Below are 20,775 nucleotides of genomic sequence, written 5' to 3'. Positions count from 1 at the left end.
CTGCATTCTGGATCCGCACTTTGGAGCCTGGCTTGCTCTAAGTTACAAGTCATGTTCCAGGTGCTTGGAGAAACTTTTAGCATCCAGTTCCTTGAAGGAGCTTCCAACAACTCTCATTTGTCAGCCCCAAATTTATCCCTAAACTGATCCATGACCACATAATCTTCAGCTGGGTCCTCCCATTTGACTCAAGGAAGCTTTGGGTCAGCCAAGGGTGAGCATAAGGATAGAAGAATCAGTAATCCTTGATGTCAAGAAGATCCATCAGAATTAGGAAAACAAATTTAAAAACGGAGAGTGTTGTGCTGTCTTCCAGGATGTAAGTTCACAGGGACCTGATGCCCAAGCTGCCCATAGCTGTTCCCACACCCAGGGAAGCCAGGAGTCCTGGCCTGCATCTGTCTGCCTGGAAGGTTCTCATCAGCTCCATATCTCAGCATGAGTCACCTAAGGATGGTTTTGAGAAGCCGAGATTTTTGTGAAAACACTTCATTTAAAGAAATATGTTTCATTGAATAAGTGAATAAATATACATGCCTATTATATTGGTCCAGCTTTTCTAGAAAAATTTAATATGCTATAAGAAATTATATAAGTTACATTTTTGTTAGTGAGAAAAAAATAGGAACTGTGGATAAGGATAAAGGAAAAAAACCTGGGAACGACCATCTTTCACTTACTGGTTTATGTAACTCCATACTTTGTTTCCATGTACATAAATATGTTTTTATTATAAAAATGATATTTTAGTCCATGTATTATTTTGTAACTTAGAAGCACAGTTTTGGGTGAGCTTTCTTTCTTTTTTCTCATTTCTGTTCTAAGAAACCAAGGGAATTTAAAATGAGATGAATTAATCAATAATTGAAGGAGGGTTATTATACCATTCAAACTGAAGAAAATTTATGTTGACAGGTGATATACTGGTGTTATAGAATACTGTAAATAATTTCCCCCCAGAAACTTGAGTGAGGGATGTATTCACTGTTTATTTTTAGGATTAATCAAATGTTCAATAAATACTTAACCAAGTAAAATAGGTTTTTTTCCTTGAATTACTTGGCTATTACTTTAAAATATTTGAAGATGGAGATACTATATTATCTGTAAGAACATTTGATTCACATATTATTAAAAATATTAAAATCTGTATTAACAGATCATATTTTGATTGCTTTTTAGGTTTGTCATAATCTAATCCTTTAATCTATATTCTAGGGAGAAACTATTTTAAGACTTTCTTTTGCAAAGTGTATTAGGTTGGAAGAGAGGATTATAAAGCAATGAAATTGCAATAGTAACACAGAAGATCTGTAAAACTTGCTTTACAATGTTATTTCTTTGGACTTTATGGCTTTATCCAAACTTTTAGCTATTGAGGAACTCTAGTATCCCCACCTTCATAAAGCAATTTTATGGAACCATAGAAATTGATTCGTAAAGTTTTAGACCTGAAAAAATATATGGCCATCCATCCAGGCCTTGGTAAAGGGTCATTTTATTTAAAATTAGCCATAAATCGCTTACTTTATGAGGACACCAATATAAGGAACTTTTTGACAAGTCCAGTGACTAGATGAGGAAGAATTTTTTTCAAACGTGGTTTGATTTCAGTAAAGTAATAACGTTGAACATTGTGGGGTTTTTGTAGTGCTATCATTTAGACATTGTTTTTGTCAAGATCTTGCATCTTAACATTTTGCCTGGATGGATATTTTCTTGAGGGTTAGCAAGTTCTCAGGGTTGTTCATTAATTCATCCAACACTCAGGAACCATGCTCGATGAAGGGGACACACAGAGAGGCATAAAACGAGACCTCCTCCTTTGAAGAGTCAGAGTCACAGTCATAGTCTGGTGGGAAGACAAATACGTAAGCAAATTCAGGAAGACCTCTTGGGTCCAGATAAACCTCACTTTGAATTAATATAAAGAAAAATTTATGTGTCTTTGAGTGAAAGTAAAATCTCACTCCATGTTTTTAGAAGATCATGTTTAGAGCTCAGTAAGCCAAGTCCAGGGACTGAGAGCAGCGAACAGGTGTAATGGACTGTTTTGGAGTGTGGTGTCATTGAGAAAATAAATGACATGCAGAGGAGTCGACCCCTGGTGTAAGAATGCCACGTGTGGAGACAGTGGAGGGGACTGTACTGGGAGACATAGTGACTGTGTGGGGCCGGCCTGGCCATCCTGTGTCCACATGAAAGGAAGACATGGATGCCTGCCACGTCAGCTCAGCCCGACGGAGACCTCCAGTTACCGAAGGAGTGTTAAAAATGCACTCTATGCATTCGTTCTTCCCTTCCTCTGCAACGTCCTGAATCCTTCCAGTGTTAGAGTCCTCATGAAATAGTAATTTCACTGTTTTACGTGTGTAGGCTGGAGTGGGAAGATGAGACGTTCAGGTACTTATGGAACGGTTTTCACTCTGGAAAAAAGGAAATGTTTAGGAGAAGCTGGCTAAATGTGACATCTTAGACAACATTTGGATTAAAAATAAATTAAGCTTAATCGGCCTTTAGTAAGTTCCAGGCACCACTCAGGTCTTTCTAAATACATCATCTCAGTTGAGCCTTTCAACAATCCTATGAGTTAAGTACTTTATCATCCCACCTTTACAGGTGAGAAACCCAGGGCACAGATGACCTGAACTTGATAAGGGACTCACCCTTCTGAGTGGTGACTCCAGAATTCCAGCCCAGGCAGCCTGGCTGGGAGCCTTGGCTCTTCAGGTCTCCTAGTATCTCTGTGCGCTTGAGCCAGTTGCTTGACCTCTGCCTCTTGTTTTCTCGTCTGTAAAATGGGAATAGTCCTAACAAAGTTGCCATCTCCACGGAGTCGTCACGCATGTAAGTGCGTGCAGAGAACCGATGTGCAGTACTTCCGTCTCCGCTGGGCCCGGCCCTCTGGAGTGACGGCCGAGCGCAGGAAAGCGGGCTAGGCCACCCTCCTCTAGTACGGCAGACGCCTTCTCTGTCAGTGATTCCTGCTCCGAGAGTCACGCGTAAGTCAGCCTGAGATGGTAATCAATAAATGGTAGCCGCTGGCTGCGTGAAGTTGTCATTTTTATTTAATCTGTATCCTGAAACTGATACTGTGCTCTTGAAATCAGCAGGGAACATACATTACCTCGTGCTTGGGAGGAAATTTGTTTTTCTTCCCCTACTTGTCATCGTGCTTCTGCTTAAGACGAGACTGTAGTTGGCCCAGGATCGCCAATTTTGGAGGAATGTGTTATATAGCAACAAAGAAAGAAAGAAAGAAAGAATTTCGGAGGTATTCCAAAACAGGTTCTAGTACTCATTTGCTTTGACTCAGAGTTTTTGTGAACTAGCTACTGGGAATGTAATCTTGCTTTCGATACCTTTGGTATTTCTTAAGCGATTTTGGGTTTGAAGCACATTCTCTAAGAGGTTATACACGTAGCATCTCTCAGTCTGAAGAGATGACTTCATTTGTGTTGGGAAGGTGGTGCACATCCGTGTAAATTTATCCTCGTGTTGGTATGCCAGGCATGGTCCTCCAGAGAAACAGAACCAAAGGAGACATATGGGTATCTTTATATATATGTATATATAAAGCAATTTATTTTAAGAGATTGGCTCATGGAGTTGTGGGGACTGGCAAGTCCAAAATCTGTCGGGCAGGCCAGCACTCTGGAAATTTAGGCAAGAGTTAAAGTTGCATTTGTGAGTCTGATTTTGAAATTTGTAGGGCAGGAAACTTAGGCAGAATTTCCACGCGATAGTCTTGAGGCTGAATTCCTTCCTTCCCAAGAAACCTCAAGTTTTGCTTTAAAGACCTCCACCCGATTGGATGAGGCTCCTCATGTCATCCAGGGTAATCGCCTGTAATTTAATCAGCTGATTGTAAATGTTAATTACACGCATAGACTATCTTCACGGCAGTGAATAGGCTGGTGTTTGACCAAACAGCCAGGCACCTCAGCCTGGCCAAGGTGACATTAACTGTCACACTCGGTTTCTGCTTTTTTGTGGGGGAGTTCCAGTTCATCCAAGTTCCAGTCAAACGCTTTCATGTTCATGATCCCTGATAACGCGTGAGTCTGATGGACGGTGCTCACATGCAAGCCTCATTTGTACCCCAGTGTGTTTAGCATACAGCTGCACAGCTCAGAGCCACCCAACGTGTTGGTCGGTCTGCCTTAAAAATACCCAACTACTGGGGCGCCTGGGTGGCTCAGTGGGTTAAAGCTGCTGCCTTCCGCTCAGGTCATGATCCCAGGGTCCTGGGATCGAGCCCCACATCGGGCTCTCTGCTTGGCAGGGAGCCTGCTTCCTGCTCTCTCTCTGCCTGCCTCTCTGCCTACTTGTGATCTCTGTCTGTCAATAAATAAAATCTTGAAAAAAAAATTGAAAAAATACACAACTACTTACTCCAGTCTTTGTTTCTGCGAGCATTACCGCAGGCAGCATGCAAGGGCTGACAGGTAAGTTCTAGGGTGCTGGTATTGACTAACGGCAAATGCTGCCTTTGGACGCTGGTTACTCCTAGTGCACGTGTCATTTTCCCTTAAACATGCTCCGATGGTCTCGGTTAGTTCACAGCAAAGAGAAACTTTAAGTCAGGGAGCAACCTGTCCTCCTGAGGTTTCAGGCCAATCGATGGATTTTACTCCGGGTATCGACAGCTCTCTGCTGCATGCCCTTGTGTTTGGCTACGTGGGCTGACTGTGGTGAAATGGATTATACAGCTTGGATTGCCTCCCGGGGCTTAATCAGTGTCCAGCAGGCCCTGTGTCTGCCTGTGACTTTCCTTTGCCTTTTAATTGTTCAGACCGTGGGGCTGTTGATGGGGCTGCTTCTCTGGCCTCCTACCTTGACAGATTCGTTTTTAACTCAGAGCCTGTGTTTCCTTGCAGGATGCCACAACGTGGAAGCCCGATTCATGCCAGACCTGCCGTTGCCATGGCAGCGTCGTTATCTGCAAACCTGCTGTGTGCAGAAACCCTCGGTGTGCCTTTGAGAAGGTACGGCGTCCTAATTATATCCCAAATGTCGTGGTAAAGTCAGAGCAGGTTAGGGTTTTTGCGTCTTTTCGGTCATCTGGTTCTGACACGTATCCCAGTCTCTAACTGGAAGCCTTATGAAATGCAGGAGAGAATTTTAACACATCGCATTTAAGAATATCTTGATTTCTACTTACTGAGAATGTACTCTGGACTGGGCACTCAGTTAGTTTTACAAATGTTACTCCACTTAATACTGTGGGGGTAGGAATCTTTCTCCCCACTTTACAGATGAGGAAATGAAGCCTAGAGATTTCAAGCAACTTAACCACAATTATGCAGTTAATAAACTGCTGTCCCTGGGCTGACAGATGCTAAAGCCACAGTTATGCACCACGACATTTACCAGCCATTGAATGGATTGAGGGTCAGCATTGACTGCTGGAAGATAATTTTCTAAAACCATTTTTTGTTCTGCCACTGACTGTATTATTGCCTGGCTGTTGAGCTCCCTTGGAACATGGGAGAGGTTTTGACTCCAGAAAGCTCCTGGTTGACCAGGTATAGGAGGGATATTTTTTCCTCCGTTCCCCTTTGTTAAAAATTTTCAGTTTTTTCTGACTATACATCTAATTCTGTTATAATATTTTTTCCAGTTGCTGACTCTTTTCTTTTTAAAGTGAATCTATTAAAAAAACAGCTTAAGCTTCAAGTTTGAACATTGGAAGCTTTCTGGAGAAGACTAAATTATTTTCTTTAAAAAACGTTCTATCAATTCCACAAGCACGGTTTACGTTTTTAGTTCCCCTGCCTCCCCCATAATGATCTTGAGACGTTATGCCGTCTAGTGCCAGGAAGTTTCTGTCTGTTTTTAACATTACAGTGAGGAAGGTTCTGCATACCTTTTGTCGTAGGCCCCAGTTTCTGCATGGGTGTATTTCTGAGAAGCCAGGTGTACATCCAATGTTGGTAAATTTAATAATATTTTATTGTATATTGTGGGACTTTCTATTTTATGGAGCAAATACTCCGAAAAGGTCTCTACTTAGCTTGTTGAATGATTCATGTCAGAATCTGAATTGCTCATAAAAAGACCATGAAGACCCGCCCTCTTCCATTTCATGCGAGTAACTGTGGTATCATGTGAGAATAAGAAGCCTTGGGGTGCCTGGGTAGCTCAGTTATTAAGTGTCTGCCTTTGGCTCAGGTCATGATCCCAGAGTCCTGGCTTTGAGCCCCACATCGGGCTCTCTGCTCATCGGGGAGCCTGCTTCTCCTGTTCCCACTCGGAGATGTGTTCCATCTCTTGCTGTGTCTCTCTCTGTCAAATAAATAAATAAAATCTTTTTAAAAAATAGAAAAAGAAGGCTTTCATTAAATGTTAGAAAGATATCGATTGTATTGCTGGAAACTAAATGTATTCTATTCCAGGGGTCTGCAGACCAGATCTGACCTGCCACTTGTTTTCGTATGACCTACGCACAAAGAATAGTTTTTATGTTTTTAAAAGGCTAGGGAAAGACAAATGGAACAATATTTCATGATACAAAAATTATAGGAAATTAAGTTTTAGTGTTCATAAATAAAGTTTTATTGAAACACAGGCATGCTCGTTTGTTTATGTGTTGTCTGTGGCTGCTTTTACAGTACAAGGACAAAGTTGTGTAATTGCGATGTAGATCAAATGTGGCCCCCAAAGGCTAAAATATTTATTATCTGGTCCTTTCTAGAAGATAAGTTTCTGACCCTTGTTGGATACTGAACGTGACATTTTCCCTTTCTCATTTGTTTTCCTGGTTTTTCTCATCTTAGGAAATGGCAACTCCTCTCTCCCAGTTGCTCAGGCCAGAGCACTTAGCATCCTCCTTGACCCCTGCCTCTCTCCCACATCCCACATCCAGTGCATTAGCAGACATCCAGCTCTTCCTTCATAAAACCACAGGTCCCAAATGCAATGTCCCTGCTTTTAAGTCTGGTCCCACCTGTTATGATATTTTTGGTCTGTATTCTCACTGTAGCCTTTCACTTACTTGCCTTGTTCATTGTGATCATGATATAGCAGTCAGGGTGATCCTATTAAAATTTAAGTCAGGTCATGTTTGTTCTCTTCTTAAACCTCTCCAATGGCTTCCCATGGCTTCTCACTCAGAGTAACCGCTCACAATGTCCTGTTACGGTACTGTTACACCTCTGTAATTTGTAATTAATCTCCTGTTCTTTCCCTTGCCCACTCTGCTTCAGAAACCAAGTCTGCTTGCTGTTCCCTGGAGATGCCAGGCACACTTGCCCCATTACAGACTTTGCACCCTGCCTTTCCCACTAAAATTGCTTTTTTTTCCAGATACAGATAATATATGTGGCTTGATCCTTTACTTCCTTTAAATTTTGCCCAGACACCAGTCTATTTAAGATTGTAAATCCCTGCCCCACCACACATTTCCTATCCCTCCTCCATGCTTTATTTTTCTTCTTGACACTAACTAATATCAGACATACTGTATATTTTACTGATATCTCTTGTTTACTGTCTCTTTTATTTACTGTATATCCTCAGCACCTACAATAGCCCCTGAGCATGGTAGGTACTCAGTAAATCTTTTTTTGACCGACTGAATGAATAAATGAGAGACGAGGCTAGAGAACTGTGAAGTTCAAGGTTATGGAAAGCCTTGTACTATGCTGCATGCTTGGGATTTTATTTTGAAGATGATAAACTTCTAATGAAGATTTCAGGCATATGGGTAGAGTGTCCAATGTTTCTTTTAGAAAGACCTCTGGTTTTTCTAAGATAATGCTTGATATTAGAAATGCAGGGATCAATTCAGAGGCCATGAGAACAATCCAGATGAGGGGATAAGCACCCAAGTCAGAGCACCAGTAGCATAGGGCAGGCTAAAGCACACTTAGGGGATAGATCAGCAGAAGCAAATGAAGTCAGGAGGGTGAGGGAAAGAAAAAGGAGAGATGATTCCCAAATTATGGTATGAGCACTCTTTGGTTATCTGAGCCACCAACTGATGTTAGAAATATAGGATAACAAAGAAAAGCCTTCCATCTGGGAGGAACATGATGGTTTCATTTTAGGCAACATTGCATTCGAAGTGTCCATGGAGGAGCCAGGTGGATAAGCCACCCAATATGCAAATCTAAAGCTCAGAGTAGAAAACAAGGTTAGAATCAGTCTATGGGTGTTATTAGCATATAGTAGCATAAACCTTTAGAATTAATGAGCTCATCTTAAGAGATTTTGTGAAGAAAGAGTACAAGATCAAGGATGCAATTTGGGGCACCTGTCATTTACAAGGAGGTGAGCATAACAGGGGGAACTTAGGAAAATTGCAGAGACATGGTCAGAGAGGTAAGAGGTAAGAAGTGGTCAGAGAACAGAGAGGTATTATGGTAGCCAGGAGAGTAGAGAGTTTCCATAAGGCGTTTGTATCAATGGTGTTGACCACAGGCCACCCTGAAGCTGGTGTCATTGGAGTGGTGGGAGAGGAGTCTTATATTGTAGAGGTTTGAGGAATGAATGGACAGTGGGGATAGGAAGCCTTTCAGGGAGCCTTACTGAGAATACGAGAGAAGTGGGGCATTAGGCAAACATCAGTACATCTCTGAAGTTTCTTTGAACCTCCCATCCCCAACGGTTGAATGCTCCTGTGTGTGGCCATGGTGCTTTGTGCTTACCCTTATTATAGCCCTTGACCAGACTGCAAATGCCCATTTATTTGTCTGCTTCCTCCTTCAGACTCTTAGCTTCTGGAGAACAAAAACCTTGTCTTCTTCACTGTTGCAGTCCATCAAACAGCACAGTGTATGACGCTTAGTCAATATTTGTAAAATGACCAAACGAGACTGATTTAAAAACAAAACAAAACAAAAAAAAGTTGTACCTGGAAAAAAAAAAAAGGACTTTGTTTTTGATATTAGCACAAAAGGGACATGATCATACTAGGAGGGAAAGGAGGATGACCTAGAAGAGAGAGAACCTGAAGATATGGGAGGTGGAGTAGGGAGGATGGACAGAGACAGAATGAATGAATTAGAAGGAGTGGTTTTTAGGGAACAGAGCATGTGGGATCCAGAGCTTGGGGTGAGGAGGACAACTCTTTCTCTAAAAGTGGAAAGAATGAGCCATGGATAGATAGAGAAATAGTTAAATTTGTAAGTAAGAAAAGGGACAGGATACTGAAGTAGTTTGTATCTAAAGGTATCTATTCTTACTTTGTGAAGGTTTTGAGGTTCGGTTGGGAACTGAAAGAGAGTAAATGTTAGGAGCTGTCCCTGAGGGGAGAAAGGGACTGACCAAGGCTGAGGTAAAACTGGAGATCAGGAACCTGTGAGGGTATCAAGCTGCATGATGGAATGATTTTCTAAGGGATGTTTCCTAGCCAAGTGTAAGGGAAGAAAAGAAATTGTGGAATAGATCCAGGATTGGGATTTTGCCATATTAATGGCAAGAAAGAATAGGTAATACAGGAAGTATTGGGAATTAAGGCTAACATGAATAAGAAAATGAGGCCAGCTGTCTAAATGACTGCAAGGGAAAGAAGTGTTCAAGGAGCTTTCTGTGGTATGAGGAGGAGTGAAGATGAGAGAGAGCTAAAGGCCAGAAGGTTCATATTTAGAGAGTTGAAGATTTCTGGTATAGAATAATTTGGAGTATAGGTAGGTCCCAAGGTTGACTATGACCATGGGGAGCTCAAGTGAAGTGAAGATTATGTGAATTGAGGTGGTTAAGAATGTACAAGGATAGAATGTCACTTTCAGAGACATTGAAGTTGTCCAGAATTATGTCTAAACATTGTGTAGAAAACAAATTGAGACCCAGGGGCCAAGTCTTTAGTGAGTGAGTATGAAGGAGCGCTCCGCAAGTGGGTGAATGACAGTAGTAAGAATGCCATTATCATGGACTGTGGACTCTACGGAGGTTCCTCAGGGGTAAAATGAGAGCGTTATACCAGATGACCCAACCAAAAGAAACTTCCAACTCAAAGATCATGTGAGTGGGTCACAGAGTACTTGGGTTCTTAATTTTAAGTCATGGAAAAGATCATAGAATGTTAGAACTACAAGAGGCCTTTGGAATTCATTTAGTCAGACTTCCTCTTTTTCTAGACCAAGAAACAGACTTTGGGGGGTTTAGTTACTTGCTTAGAAACACAGAGCTACTAAGCGGCACACCCTTGATAAAACCTTAGTCCCTAGCTCATAACCCAATGTAACTTCTACTCTACCATATTGCTTTTAAGTTTTCCTTTGTGTTTCTCAGTAGCGTGTGTTGTTATTCAGATCTGCTACGGTATATTTATATTAGTTTGTGGCACAGGTTAATGAATCACATGTACCCTATTATTATAATTAATGACTTTTGTTACTCCCATCTTTTAAAAATGTTTAAAAGCCCTTTTACAATTTGTTTTACTCATGGATTGACCGGAAATAGCCTATTGTCAATGGCAATTCTAATATTTCTTTCTCTCTCTTTCTTTCTTCCTTCCTATCTATCTACTGTCTGTCATCTCTCTATGCATCCTATCCATATATAATAGATTCTATATCCATTCCTATATCTACCTAGAATAGCTAGCTAACCTATTGTCAATGGCAATTCTAATATTTCTTTCTCTCTCTTTCTTTCTTCCTATCTATCTACCGTCTGTCATCTCTCTATGCATCCTATCCATATATAATAGATTCTATATCCATTCCTATATCTACCTAGAATATCTAACTAGAGAGCTAGCTGCATAGAACAGAGACAGAGACAAAGTGAGAAAAACAGAATAGAAGTATTTCGAACCTTGATTATTTAACCCAGTCCTGTGAGGACAATCCTCTCTTCAGGATTTCTGGAAAATATATATGTATAGAGGACAATGCCACGTGAAGGAACATTGTATTATGTGGTGGGGATTCAGCTGCAAATCTGCATGCAGCTAATAACAGTGTTTGCCTAGTTAAGTTACACATAATACAATTCTCACAGCTTAATTAGGTGAATACTCTTATTAGCTGTATAGGTATAATACACATATACATGTTTTTATATGTAGACATATATACATATGCACAAATATGTGTATGTATATACGTATATATGTATATGCTTTGAAGAGTACCTGGCTATTCTGAGTACACAGTTAAGTGTTAGCTATGATTGCCGAATGATCATCATAATTATTTTTGATTAGTTTTTATAGATCCTGGGCAAGTAACCTTGCCCAGTAAGCTTAGCAGTCTTCATTGCTATCTCTTGCCCGTATGGTCACTTCACACCATTCCACAGTAAGGCTATAGGCTTATGTGGTCCAGGTAGCACGTGGCTGCAAAGCTATGCACGGTCACATGGTTAGAGAGCAAGAACGCCGTCCCTCCTTCTCCAAGCTCCCACATGCAAATGCTTTGCTCTTCTTTAGCCCCAATCACCTCTTTTTTTTTTAGTTAATTATTTTTTAAATTAAAATATAATGTATTATTTGTTTCAGGGGTACAGGTCTGTGATTTGTCAGTCTTACACAATTCACAGCACTCACCATAGCCCATACCCTTGCCAATGTCCATAATATCCACACCCCGGCCCGCCCCCCCCGCCCCCGCACCTAGCAACCCTCAGTTTGTTTCCTGAGATTGAGTATCTTATGGTTTGTCTCCCTCCCTGGTTCCATCTTGTTTCATTTTCCCCTTCCTTTCCCCCACGACTCCCCACCCTGCCTCTCAAATTCCTCATATCAGAGAGATCATAGGATAAATACCCTCTAGTTCCATCTACGTCATTGCAAATGGCAAGATATCGTTTTTTTGATGGCTGCATAGTATTCCATTGTGTATATATACCACATCTTCTTTATCCATTCATCTGTTGATGGACATCTAGGTTCTTTCCATAGTTTGGCTATTGTGGACATTGCGGCTATAAACATTCGGGTGCACGTGCCCCTTTGGATCACTACACGTGTATCTTCAGGGTAAATACCCAATAGTGTGCCCAATCACCTCTTTGAGGTACCACCACAAGTTCAATAGTTAGACTCAAGTTGAGGACCCTTCCACTGCCAGCCACAAATAAAGAATATTACATTTATGAAATGAATATTGGCCAAATCTGAAAATCAGTTTTTATAGAAAACAAAACTAATTTGGGTGCTCGAACTATTCCTTGAAATCTTCCATTCTACACGCCTTTCTCCTTTGCTCCCTGCTTCTGTGTTAGAATATAAACAGCTTGGAGATCTCACTTTCTGCGTGAAATTCTTAATGGAAATGATGCTGATGTAGTTTCTACATTTTACTGTCTTAGTGAAAATCAGGGAAGTCTAGTTTCCTCTTGAGTTCAGAGGGCAATTTTCTGAAAAGTCATTAATGTTGCATAGTATAAACAACTTTATAAAACCCCATATTGTATATTTTATATTTCAAAAAGCAAATTAGAAGAATTTGGTGATCACTGTTGCTAGATAGAATTCTACTTATCTGTTTAGTGGATGAATAGTGGTAAAATATTAGTCCTGTTTCTCACCCACTCTTATGAGTGTAGTTATATAAAATTAGAATGCTCTCGTGGGTACAATTTTTTTTAACGGAAGCAGCTCCAAAACATTAATATACACACACATACACAGACACACACACACATACACACACACACATTTTTTTTTTCATTCTACTGGGTGAATTCTTTGTAGAATTCTTTGTAGAATTCACAGATTTATTCACAGAATAAAAATTCTGTGGATAAATCATGAATCCCTGGTTCATGCAGGTTCTCTTACTATTTTTGGTCTAAATTACTCATTGCCCATTCTGTCACATCTTTAAGACATGTGGGAATGAACACTGAGATACCTAAGAGGAGAAAGCAAGATGAGTCGGAGGATTGCTGGGCCCCAAAGAGAAACATATGCCCCCTGACACACAGTTTTAATAACGCAAGGAAGGATGGATTGTTCGTGGTGGCAAACGGATGGCTGGTTAACCTGACAGCTTCCCAATCAACCCTGGGGTATCATGTGGTAGCCCATTCCCTTGATAGTATCCTATCTTGATAGGAAACACTATTGGAATTACAGAAGTCCTGAAAAACAATGTAGATCTTTATTGGAGCCCAGGAATCCTACCCGGCTCCCCAGAGTACATGTGATACCCCTACAACAATGCTGTTTCCTCTCCTAGCTTTGTCCTTCAGTCACCTGCCCCCTGCCTTGCTACTCTGTCTAGTAAAAGCGAAGATCAGAACTTGAGCTCGCTGCCTGCGGGGTACATCAGACCTTCCTAGGACAGCTGGAACATCTGCCAGCTCTCTGCCCCCCACCCCCCACCCCCTGACCCCATGTCTTCTCTTCCCAGCAGAGGGAAACAGCCCCTTCAGGGAGACACAGCCCTTCTCTTACCCTAATTTCTTTTCTTGTGGGGCACTCAGAAGGAGCATTGCTAGTGAATAAAATTCCCCACTTTTTTGTATGTGAAAAGGTGTAGACAATTTTCAAGGAAATCACTTTCACAAGAGGGTTCATTTTGACTCTGAGAAAAGCTTGACAGAGAGACTCTTTTTGTCAGTTTATTTGGTTTACCCTGTCTCTTGTCACACGTGGAAACCCATGAAACGTAGTGAATCTGAGATGACTTGGGGGTCCAGCGAGCCGTCGTGGGTGTGTTTGCCGCCGCCGTCTTACTCTGAGCTGTTTTTAAATGCTCAGGGAGAAGTGCTTCAAATAGCGGCCAACCAGTGCTGCCCTGAGTGCGTGGTGAGGACTCCCGGCTCGTGCCGCCACGAAGAGAAAATCTATGCGGTAAGTGTTCTCTGGCCTGGGGTTGATTCTCTGCCTTTGGGTCACTGGACTAAAGAGAAAGCTGAACGCTGTACTTGTGTTGGTAAGAGAGGTTTTCTTTTCTTTTCTTCTTCTTCTTCTTCTTTGTCTGGGCCACAGAGGACCTGAAAGTCATTTGACTTTCTATGGGCATTTGGGTTTCTTGAATAAGGTTAGGACAGTTCTACTCGTTCCATAGGTCCTATGTAAATATTTGTAGATTGAACTTGTGTCTGTATAAAGAGTAGTTTGAGAATGTTGATGTGGACGAGGTCATGATGCTGAATGATTAGGTACCACCTTGTCTGTGTGTACCACGTGTTTTTTTTCATTCGATAGTTACCGACAACCCCGAGTGGATAGAACAGATATTATTACTCCTGTATCGAAGATAAAAGCGTTGACTTGAACAGAGCTTAAGGTACTCACCCAGTATCACATTCCTAGTAAGTGGTATAACCTGGCCTAGAACCCTGGCTTTCTTACTCTTAAGTCAATGCTCTTTCTGTTAGGGTGGAGTTTCTATACTTCAGCACTATAGACATTTTAGGCTGTGCTGTGGGGCTGTCCTATGCATTGTAGGATATTAAGCAGCATTCCTGATCTCTGCCCACTGGATCCCGGTATCACCCCTAAGTCCTGACAGCCAGAAATGTCCAGAGGCATGGCCCAATGTCCGCTACGAGGCCAAATGCTCATGTACCCATTTAGAACCACAGCACTAGAAATCAGTCCTAAAGTTCCTTGATTGTACTTTCTCATTCCAGACCCTTTAGAATTCATTTTCAGACATGAAGTGCTGATTAAAAAGTACCATTGCAGGGTTTGTAGCAGGAACTATGAAAATGGAACAGGTACAGTTCATCTTTGCTTACACCTCAGTGTTCCCCGGGAGGCTGGTGAAGTTGAATGTGGTGGAAAGAGGTTCTTTGCTTTAATCCTCATCTTCCACCTGAGACAAAACTCTCCCCGGGTTAGTGCCCCTGCCCATTCAGGTTAACGGGATTGGATTTACCCACTCTAGGCTGCTATTCAGTATGTGTCCCTAAAACTCGGTGAGCCTAGGGTACTTTCCCCGTGGGACAGGATCGTCTCCCTCGAGCCACTGTCTCCCTTTTACCTGAGGAAGCCACTCTTTCAGTTCTGCACAATGCGTTGCTGAGGGATACCCAGGCAGGGTCTATGCTGGGGATGTCTTCAGACCACGTATCACCCTTTGCTGCTCAATGCAGTCTGTGTTATAAAGAGTGGTGTACACCTCACGTGCCACTGAAGAGCCTCCTCTGTGGGATGGTACGTGCTGTCGAGCCCACGGGTGACGGGAGTAATGCCAGGTCATAAGGATCTGAATTCGGATGTGGTTTAAAGTCAAAAGCACCAAGCTGCATCTCTCAGATGAAGGAGTTCACAGGATCCAAAATAAGGTCAAGGGACAATCAGACATCTCAAATAAATGGAATACGAGGGACATGGAAATCCAAATTCAACAAATCTTTGCACTCTAATGCCATTCGTCATGTGTTCTCTTGTGTCCTATTTGTGCACACGTGCAGTCTTCTTATCTCGGCTTAAGGCGCTTGAGAACACTGACGGTATTTTCTGCCCCTTTGCAGTGATCTTGCCTCTCACCTAACCAGGCGCTTAGCACTGAACTTTTCCTAGAGTAGGTGGTCAGTTAACACTGGTCCCTGGAGGACCCACACGGTGAGCAAATCCCTCCTCCAACTTATCTCAATCCTTGTTCCAGCAGCGTGTTAGTCATTGACCTGAGCAACAACCTATGTAACGGGATAGTTCTAGGACCATAGGTCTTCTGGTGGATTAGTTAAGAAATGAAATCTGCTTGGTATCCAGCTTTTTCTGGAAGAGTTTGGAAAGCTCTCCCCCCCCCCCGGCCTCATTCTGCTGTAATACATCATCACATGGAAAGCTCTAAGCTGGGTGAGAACATATCCATGTGTCGGTTACCCATATGCGACTTTCAAATGTACTCCTCAGAAAATGGTGTATTTCTGGGACTTGATGAAAGTGAGAAGAGGCTGAATTTCAGGAACTATATTCTGAAGGAAAAATTCTCTAGTGGTCTACTTCTTCAAATTGAGATAGAAGAATGATTTTTTTTTTTTAAGTCAAGACAAAAAAATCATCTAATTTTAGTCTTAGTAAAGTCAAAATCATCGCGTTTCTTGTCTTCCTGCCCTTCCTTCCTCTCTTACTTTTGTCACGTCCCCTAGAGTCTTTCCAAAGCCTTCTTACTTATTTTCTTGCATGGTTTAAACAGTTTTCTGGGTTTGCTCTGAATCTCACCTTGTCTCTTCTATCACTAGGGGTTTCCCTGAATCTTGGAGAGTTTGTTTTGGGTTTTTTTTTTAAAGATTTTATTTATTTATTTGATAGTCAGAGATCACAAGTAGACAGAGAGGCAGGCAGGGAGAAAGGAAGGGAAGCAGGCTTCCCGCCGAGCAGAGAGCCCGATGCGGGGCTCGATCCCAGGACCCTGAGATCATGACCTGAGCTGAAGGCAGAGGCTTTGACCCACTGAGCCACCCAGGTGCCCCTGTTTTGGGTTTTTTTTTGTGGGTTTTTTTTTCCCTTTCAACTTGCTTGGGAAGCCATCCAGAACACTTTTCCTCTCTCACTGAACTGCAGTAATCTGGTCTTTAGCCTCTGGCTTGCCTCTATAGGGCAGGTCATGGAGACCCTCTCCCTGTAGCTACAGAATAGCCCAGTGTTTTAAGAACTTCAGATTGGTGATCCAAGGTGAAACCTTTCCCCTAAGAGAGGGCTTTACAAGAGGCCTTAGCATAGAGTGAGTGTGGTGAGGAGGAGGGAAATTAGTTAAGGTGAGACTGTCTCCAGAGGACAGGGTCGAAGCAAAGGAAAGTCAGGGATGAGTCCAGCACAGGGCAGCTTTAATGACTCCGTGTCGCCTCACCGGAGGCCTGCCTTGGCTTGCAGCGTCCACAGCGTCTTACACAACTGGCCTTCTAACAAGTCTAGACAAGTCCCTACACCTTCCCTGGAGTGAGGAAAATGCTTGAGCCTTTTGGCCGACTCCCGGTTATTTGAGAGTCTTACATGGGCTTATGACAGCCAGCATTTAGGGGACTACTTCCTGCATGACCTCCCCAAAGCTCTCCCTTCAAATTAGTGTTTGGATCGCTGCCCAGCCTTGCCAACCGTTCAGGGAGACAAGCCTGAAATATGTTTTCCTGAAAGAGTGTGGAGTGCTTTTCCCTATTCTTCGCCCCACAAATGAGCTTGTGGAGGGGAGGGAAAAGGACCATCCATCCCTATTCTTTCCCTCTCTACTAGTTTAATCCCATCACAGATAATGTCAGGTCTGAGAAGATAGTGCTTGAAGGTTCTCTGAAAAAGAAAGTGGCAGGTGGAGATGCCCTGGTGCCCGTATCGGACTGAATAGAGGAGCGCAGGGAGAGGTCATGGTGCCTGTATCCGACTGAATAGAGGAGCGCAGGGAGAGGTCAGCTGGCCTCCCTGTGTGGGAGGCTAAAAGGAGTACTAATTTATGTGTGTGAAGGAAGAAACCATTATCAAATTCCACAGCCTGTGCTCTTCAAAGCGGAGGATGTAATTATAATATGCACAGAACCTTCCCAGGTAGTTAGTATTCTGGGTCTATAACTTCATGACAGGAACAAATTATATGAAGAAAAATTATTTTATTGTTCTGTCAGCAAGCCAGGCAAATACTTTATGACCTTATCTTTCCTTCGGACTTATGTCAACAGCCAGGCCGACTTCTTAACTGGCTACGCGGGAGAATGTATTGAAGATGTTGTCTGCAGAATGCGCTTTTGCCCCATGTCAAAATCTGATCTTTTCTGAGGGAATCCATGAGGTCCAGACGCAGCTAAAACCAGGTCTTGGAGCGCCACTTTGTGTCCCCTTATTCCTTGACTTTACAAAGCTGTCTTGCTGCGACAGTGTTTGTAAAAAATAAGGCTCTTGTCAACATGTGTAGAGAACACTAGGAAATTGTATATATGTTATATATTCAGTTATTACTATTATATTCCAATTTTATGCAGATAGATCGATCAGATAGATAGATAGATATCAGCTCATGCCAAACCCACTACCCCTTAATCCCTAGTCGTCCTCTGCTGAGAGCAGCATCACGGGGGACTTACGTGACTTTTTCCCAAAAGAGAGCAATTTGTCTCCATCACTCCGTGTACTGTGGATCATCATCTGATCTTCTTCTGTGGCTTTGACATCAAGACAAGACATGGAGACTCCCTACCCAGTGTTCGTTGTTATTTCCATAATTTTCAAGCTTATTGTGAAGGAGGAATCTCCTGCCTCATTTTATGTCTCTTGAGTTGCATAATAGATTCACATCATTAGAGAGCTTGAGAAGACCAAAGAGAGTAACCCACAGAGCCCTCTCATTTTACAGATGAAAAAATTTGGGTGATTGACAGGTTGTTATTGTAATTAATTTTCGTGGTCTCTGTCTGAAAGGTGGTGTGACTGCAAATGCTTAAGGAACAACTGTTAGTGTTTCTGAGTCGCAAGGGAACAAGCTCCTGTTTTGATGAAGTGAAATGTCGAGATGCTTAGAAGCAACCTCCCAACTTGTCGTAAATAGAATAGAGAAGTTCACGTCAAGTTATTTTAGAGGCAGCCTTCACGTTTTACTTTATTTAAGACATGTCAATGATTTATTTGATATTTTAAACAGTAATGTGCTTTCTGATGACAAAAGTAAATAGATGTTTATGGTGAAAATTCAAAAAATAAGAAAGCGTACAAGCAGAAAAAAAATCACTGGTCGTTTCCAAACTATGAAAATCAGGGTTACTGTTTTCTCAGTTTCTTGGAGAGGGGTGGCAGGAGAGATGGATGGGCGGGTAGAGATCTATGTTCTGACATAATTGTAGTGATACTGCGTGTCCAGTGTACGTCTTACTTTTTAATACAACCCTGTGAATGGTTCCCTGGCATACCCTTGGAGAACATGCTTTCCTATAATTAGGTATTTAGGTAGCTTCTAATTTTCATGAAAATAGTTCCAATTTTGCTATAAAGAGCAATGAAATGGAATTCCTTGTATTTAAACTTATTTTGTGTGTTATCATTGATCATTTTCTTCAGATAACTTCTTAAAAGTGAATGTAGTAGGCCAAAGCAGCTAAAGATTTTGAGTATTGGAACTATGTCATCTGTGGTCACTGAAATTCAATTTTAAGTTGCCTGTGTCTAGTGAGAAATGCAGTGGGAATGACGCGGGTAGTGCAAACCTCTTCTCAAGTATGCTTACCTTGGGCAAGCCCCCTGTGGCTGAGCATTCCAGATGCTTCTCCAGGAGAAAATCCCACCCCGCTGCAGCTTCACCAGCACTACTATGAATTTTAAAAATTTCCCTATATCTGATATTAAAAAGTATTATCCAATTTTACTTTAATTAATATTTCTTTGCAATTAATAATGTTAAATAGTCTATAAGCTTATTTTTTCCATTGGGTTTTTTTTCTTATTGCTTATAAATGCTTTTGCATACTAGTTTAGTTCTCATTAATATAATTTGCAATTTGTATCGGTTGGTTATTCGCCTCTCATTTTATGCAAAATGTATTTTTGACAGAATTTTAAAATTTTAACTGATTAACTCATAGGAAACTATCAAGTTTTCTCTTAGAGTTTCTTTCTTTGCTTTTATGCTTAGGCTTTTCAAAGTATAAAGGTCAAGTGCTCCCTGTCTTTCATTAGCCAGTGTATTATTAGCAAGTGGTGGGCTGGCCCATTTATATGCTGTACTAAATTTGGAATTTTGTGTTTAACTTAGCAGAAGTAAAAATTGGTGCTAGAGGGCTTGGCCTTGATATTATGTCCATTTCTACAGTTACAACCGGCATGGAGGTGTGACAAGGAGGAGGAAGGCCATGAACTCAATGCAGTGGAAAGAGGAGAGAGGATTGAGCACCCTCTACCTGCCACGCACCCCTGCCCCTTGCTTGCCCTTTAACAAACGACCTCATTTAATCCTTTTAATAACCCAGCGAAGGGGGTACTGTCATACCATTTCAGTTTTTCACACCAGACGCTGAGATTTAGAAAGGTTAAGTCACTCGCTCACGGTTCCCAAGGCAGGGAGGGCGGAGCTGGGAGCCTCCAAGGAGACCCTCAGTTCTTCTGACTGCGTGGACACTTGTATTATTGTTCTCTTGTGCTCCAAGAAGTCTGCCTAGAAGAAAGTAATCTCCGTGATAGTGAGGTGAGGAATCACCAAATAATTGGGTAACTGTGACTACCTATTACTACCTCATTATAACAATAGTACAGGTTATGAGTAATTCCAAAATGCCAGACATAGCGTGCTTGCAACCGCGCTGCAATTTGCAGATTAAAGGGGGTACTGACTTGTGTGGGTAAGACAGAGTCCTTTGTTTGAAAGAGATGAATAACTATTCTGGAAGATGGCTTGAGGAGAAGCAAGAGGACATTCATGTTCTTTGCTTCTCACTCACACAGTTGTAATCCCCAGATTGTATTTGGGTGATTGAGCACCTGGAATGTGTGATTTTTTAAATAGAAATTTATATATGATTTGGGCTGGATCAGTTATCATCATAGGCCACATTTTGTAGGGGCAGAGGATAGCAGTTTCCAATATTTAAGAAAATGTTATAGGAGGAAAATTTCATTTATTAAGCTTATTTGCCCCCCTTACGTCTCATGAAAGGCCACCATTATTCCATTCTGCCATTGAGAACATAACACACTTTGCCATCTCCTGCCCTGAGCGGACAACATATTTGAGGCTTTTTACGCCCAGGGTCCACCCCCCTCTTACAGTGCATCACATTCGACGTGAAGCATTTCAGTATTTTTGGTACTCCGTCAGTCCTATAGCTCAACACCTGCATCTGTCAGATCACTGGTACAATGCTAGCTTCCAGCCCGAAGTGGACTAGCAACGTTCTGTGTATGCAGGGGGGCTCGGAGTGGGCTCTGCAGTTTGTGGGAGACCTGGCTGG

General features: G+C 41.9%; 1 protein-coding gene across 2 annotated transcripts in view; it reads left to right on the top strand.

Annotated features, from left to right (window-relative positions):
- Positions 1-20,775, top strand: part of FRAS1 (Fraser extracellular matrix complex subunit 1) — a 406,500-nt gene that overhangs the window by 143,871 nt on the left and 241,854 nt on the right. Inside the window, exons 3-4 of one of the 2 annotated variants that reach the window (XM_045993244.1) lie at positions 4,881-4,988; positions 13,661-13,753. In XM_045993244.1, coding sequence (XP_045849200.1) covers positions 4,881-4,988; positions 13,661-13,753 — 201 coding nt within the window. The remainder of the gene's footprint in view (positions 1-4,880; positions 4,989-13,660; positions 13,754-20,775) is intronic. The other variant, XM_045993253.1, reaches the window with a different exon arrangement.

The sequence above is a fragment of the Meles meles genome, chromosome 2 (assembly GCF_922984935.1).
Source record: "Meles meles chromosome 2, mMelMel3.1 paternal haplotype, whole genome shotgun sequence".
NCBI classification, from domain to species: domain Eukaryota; kingdom Metazoa; phylum Chordata; class Mammalia; order Carnivora; family Mustelidae; genus Meles; species Meles meles.
The sequence above is the reverse complement of the archived record's forward strand: the minus strand, read 5'-3'. Positions and strand labels throughout refer to the sequence as shown.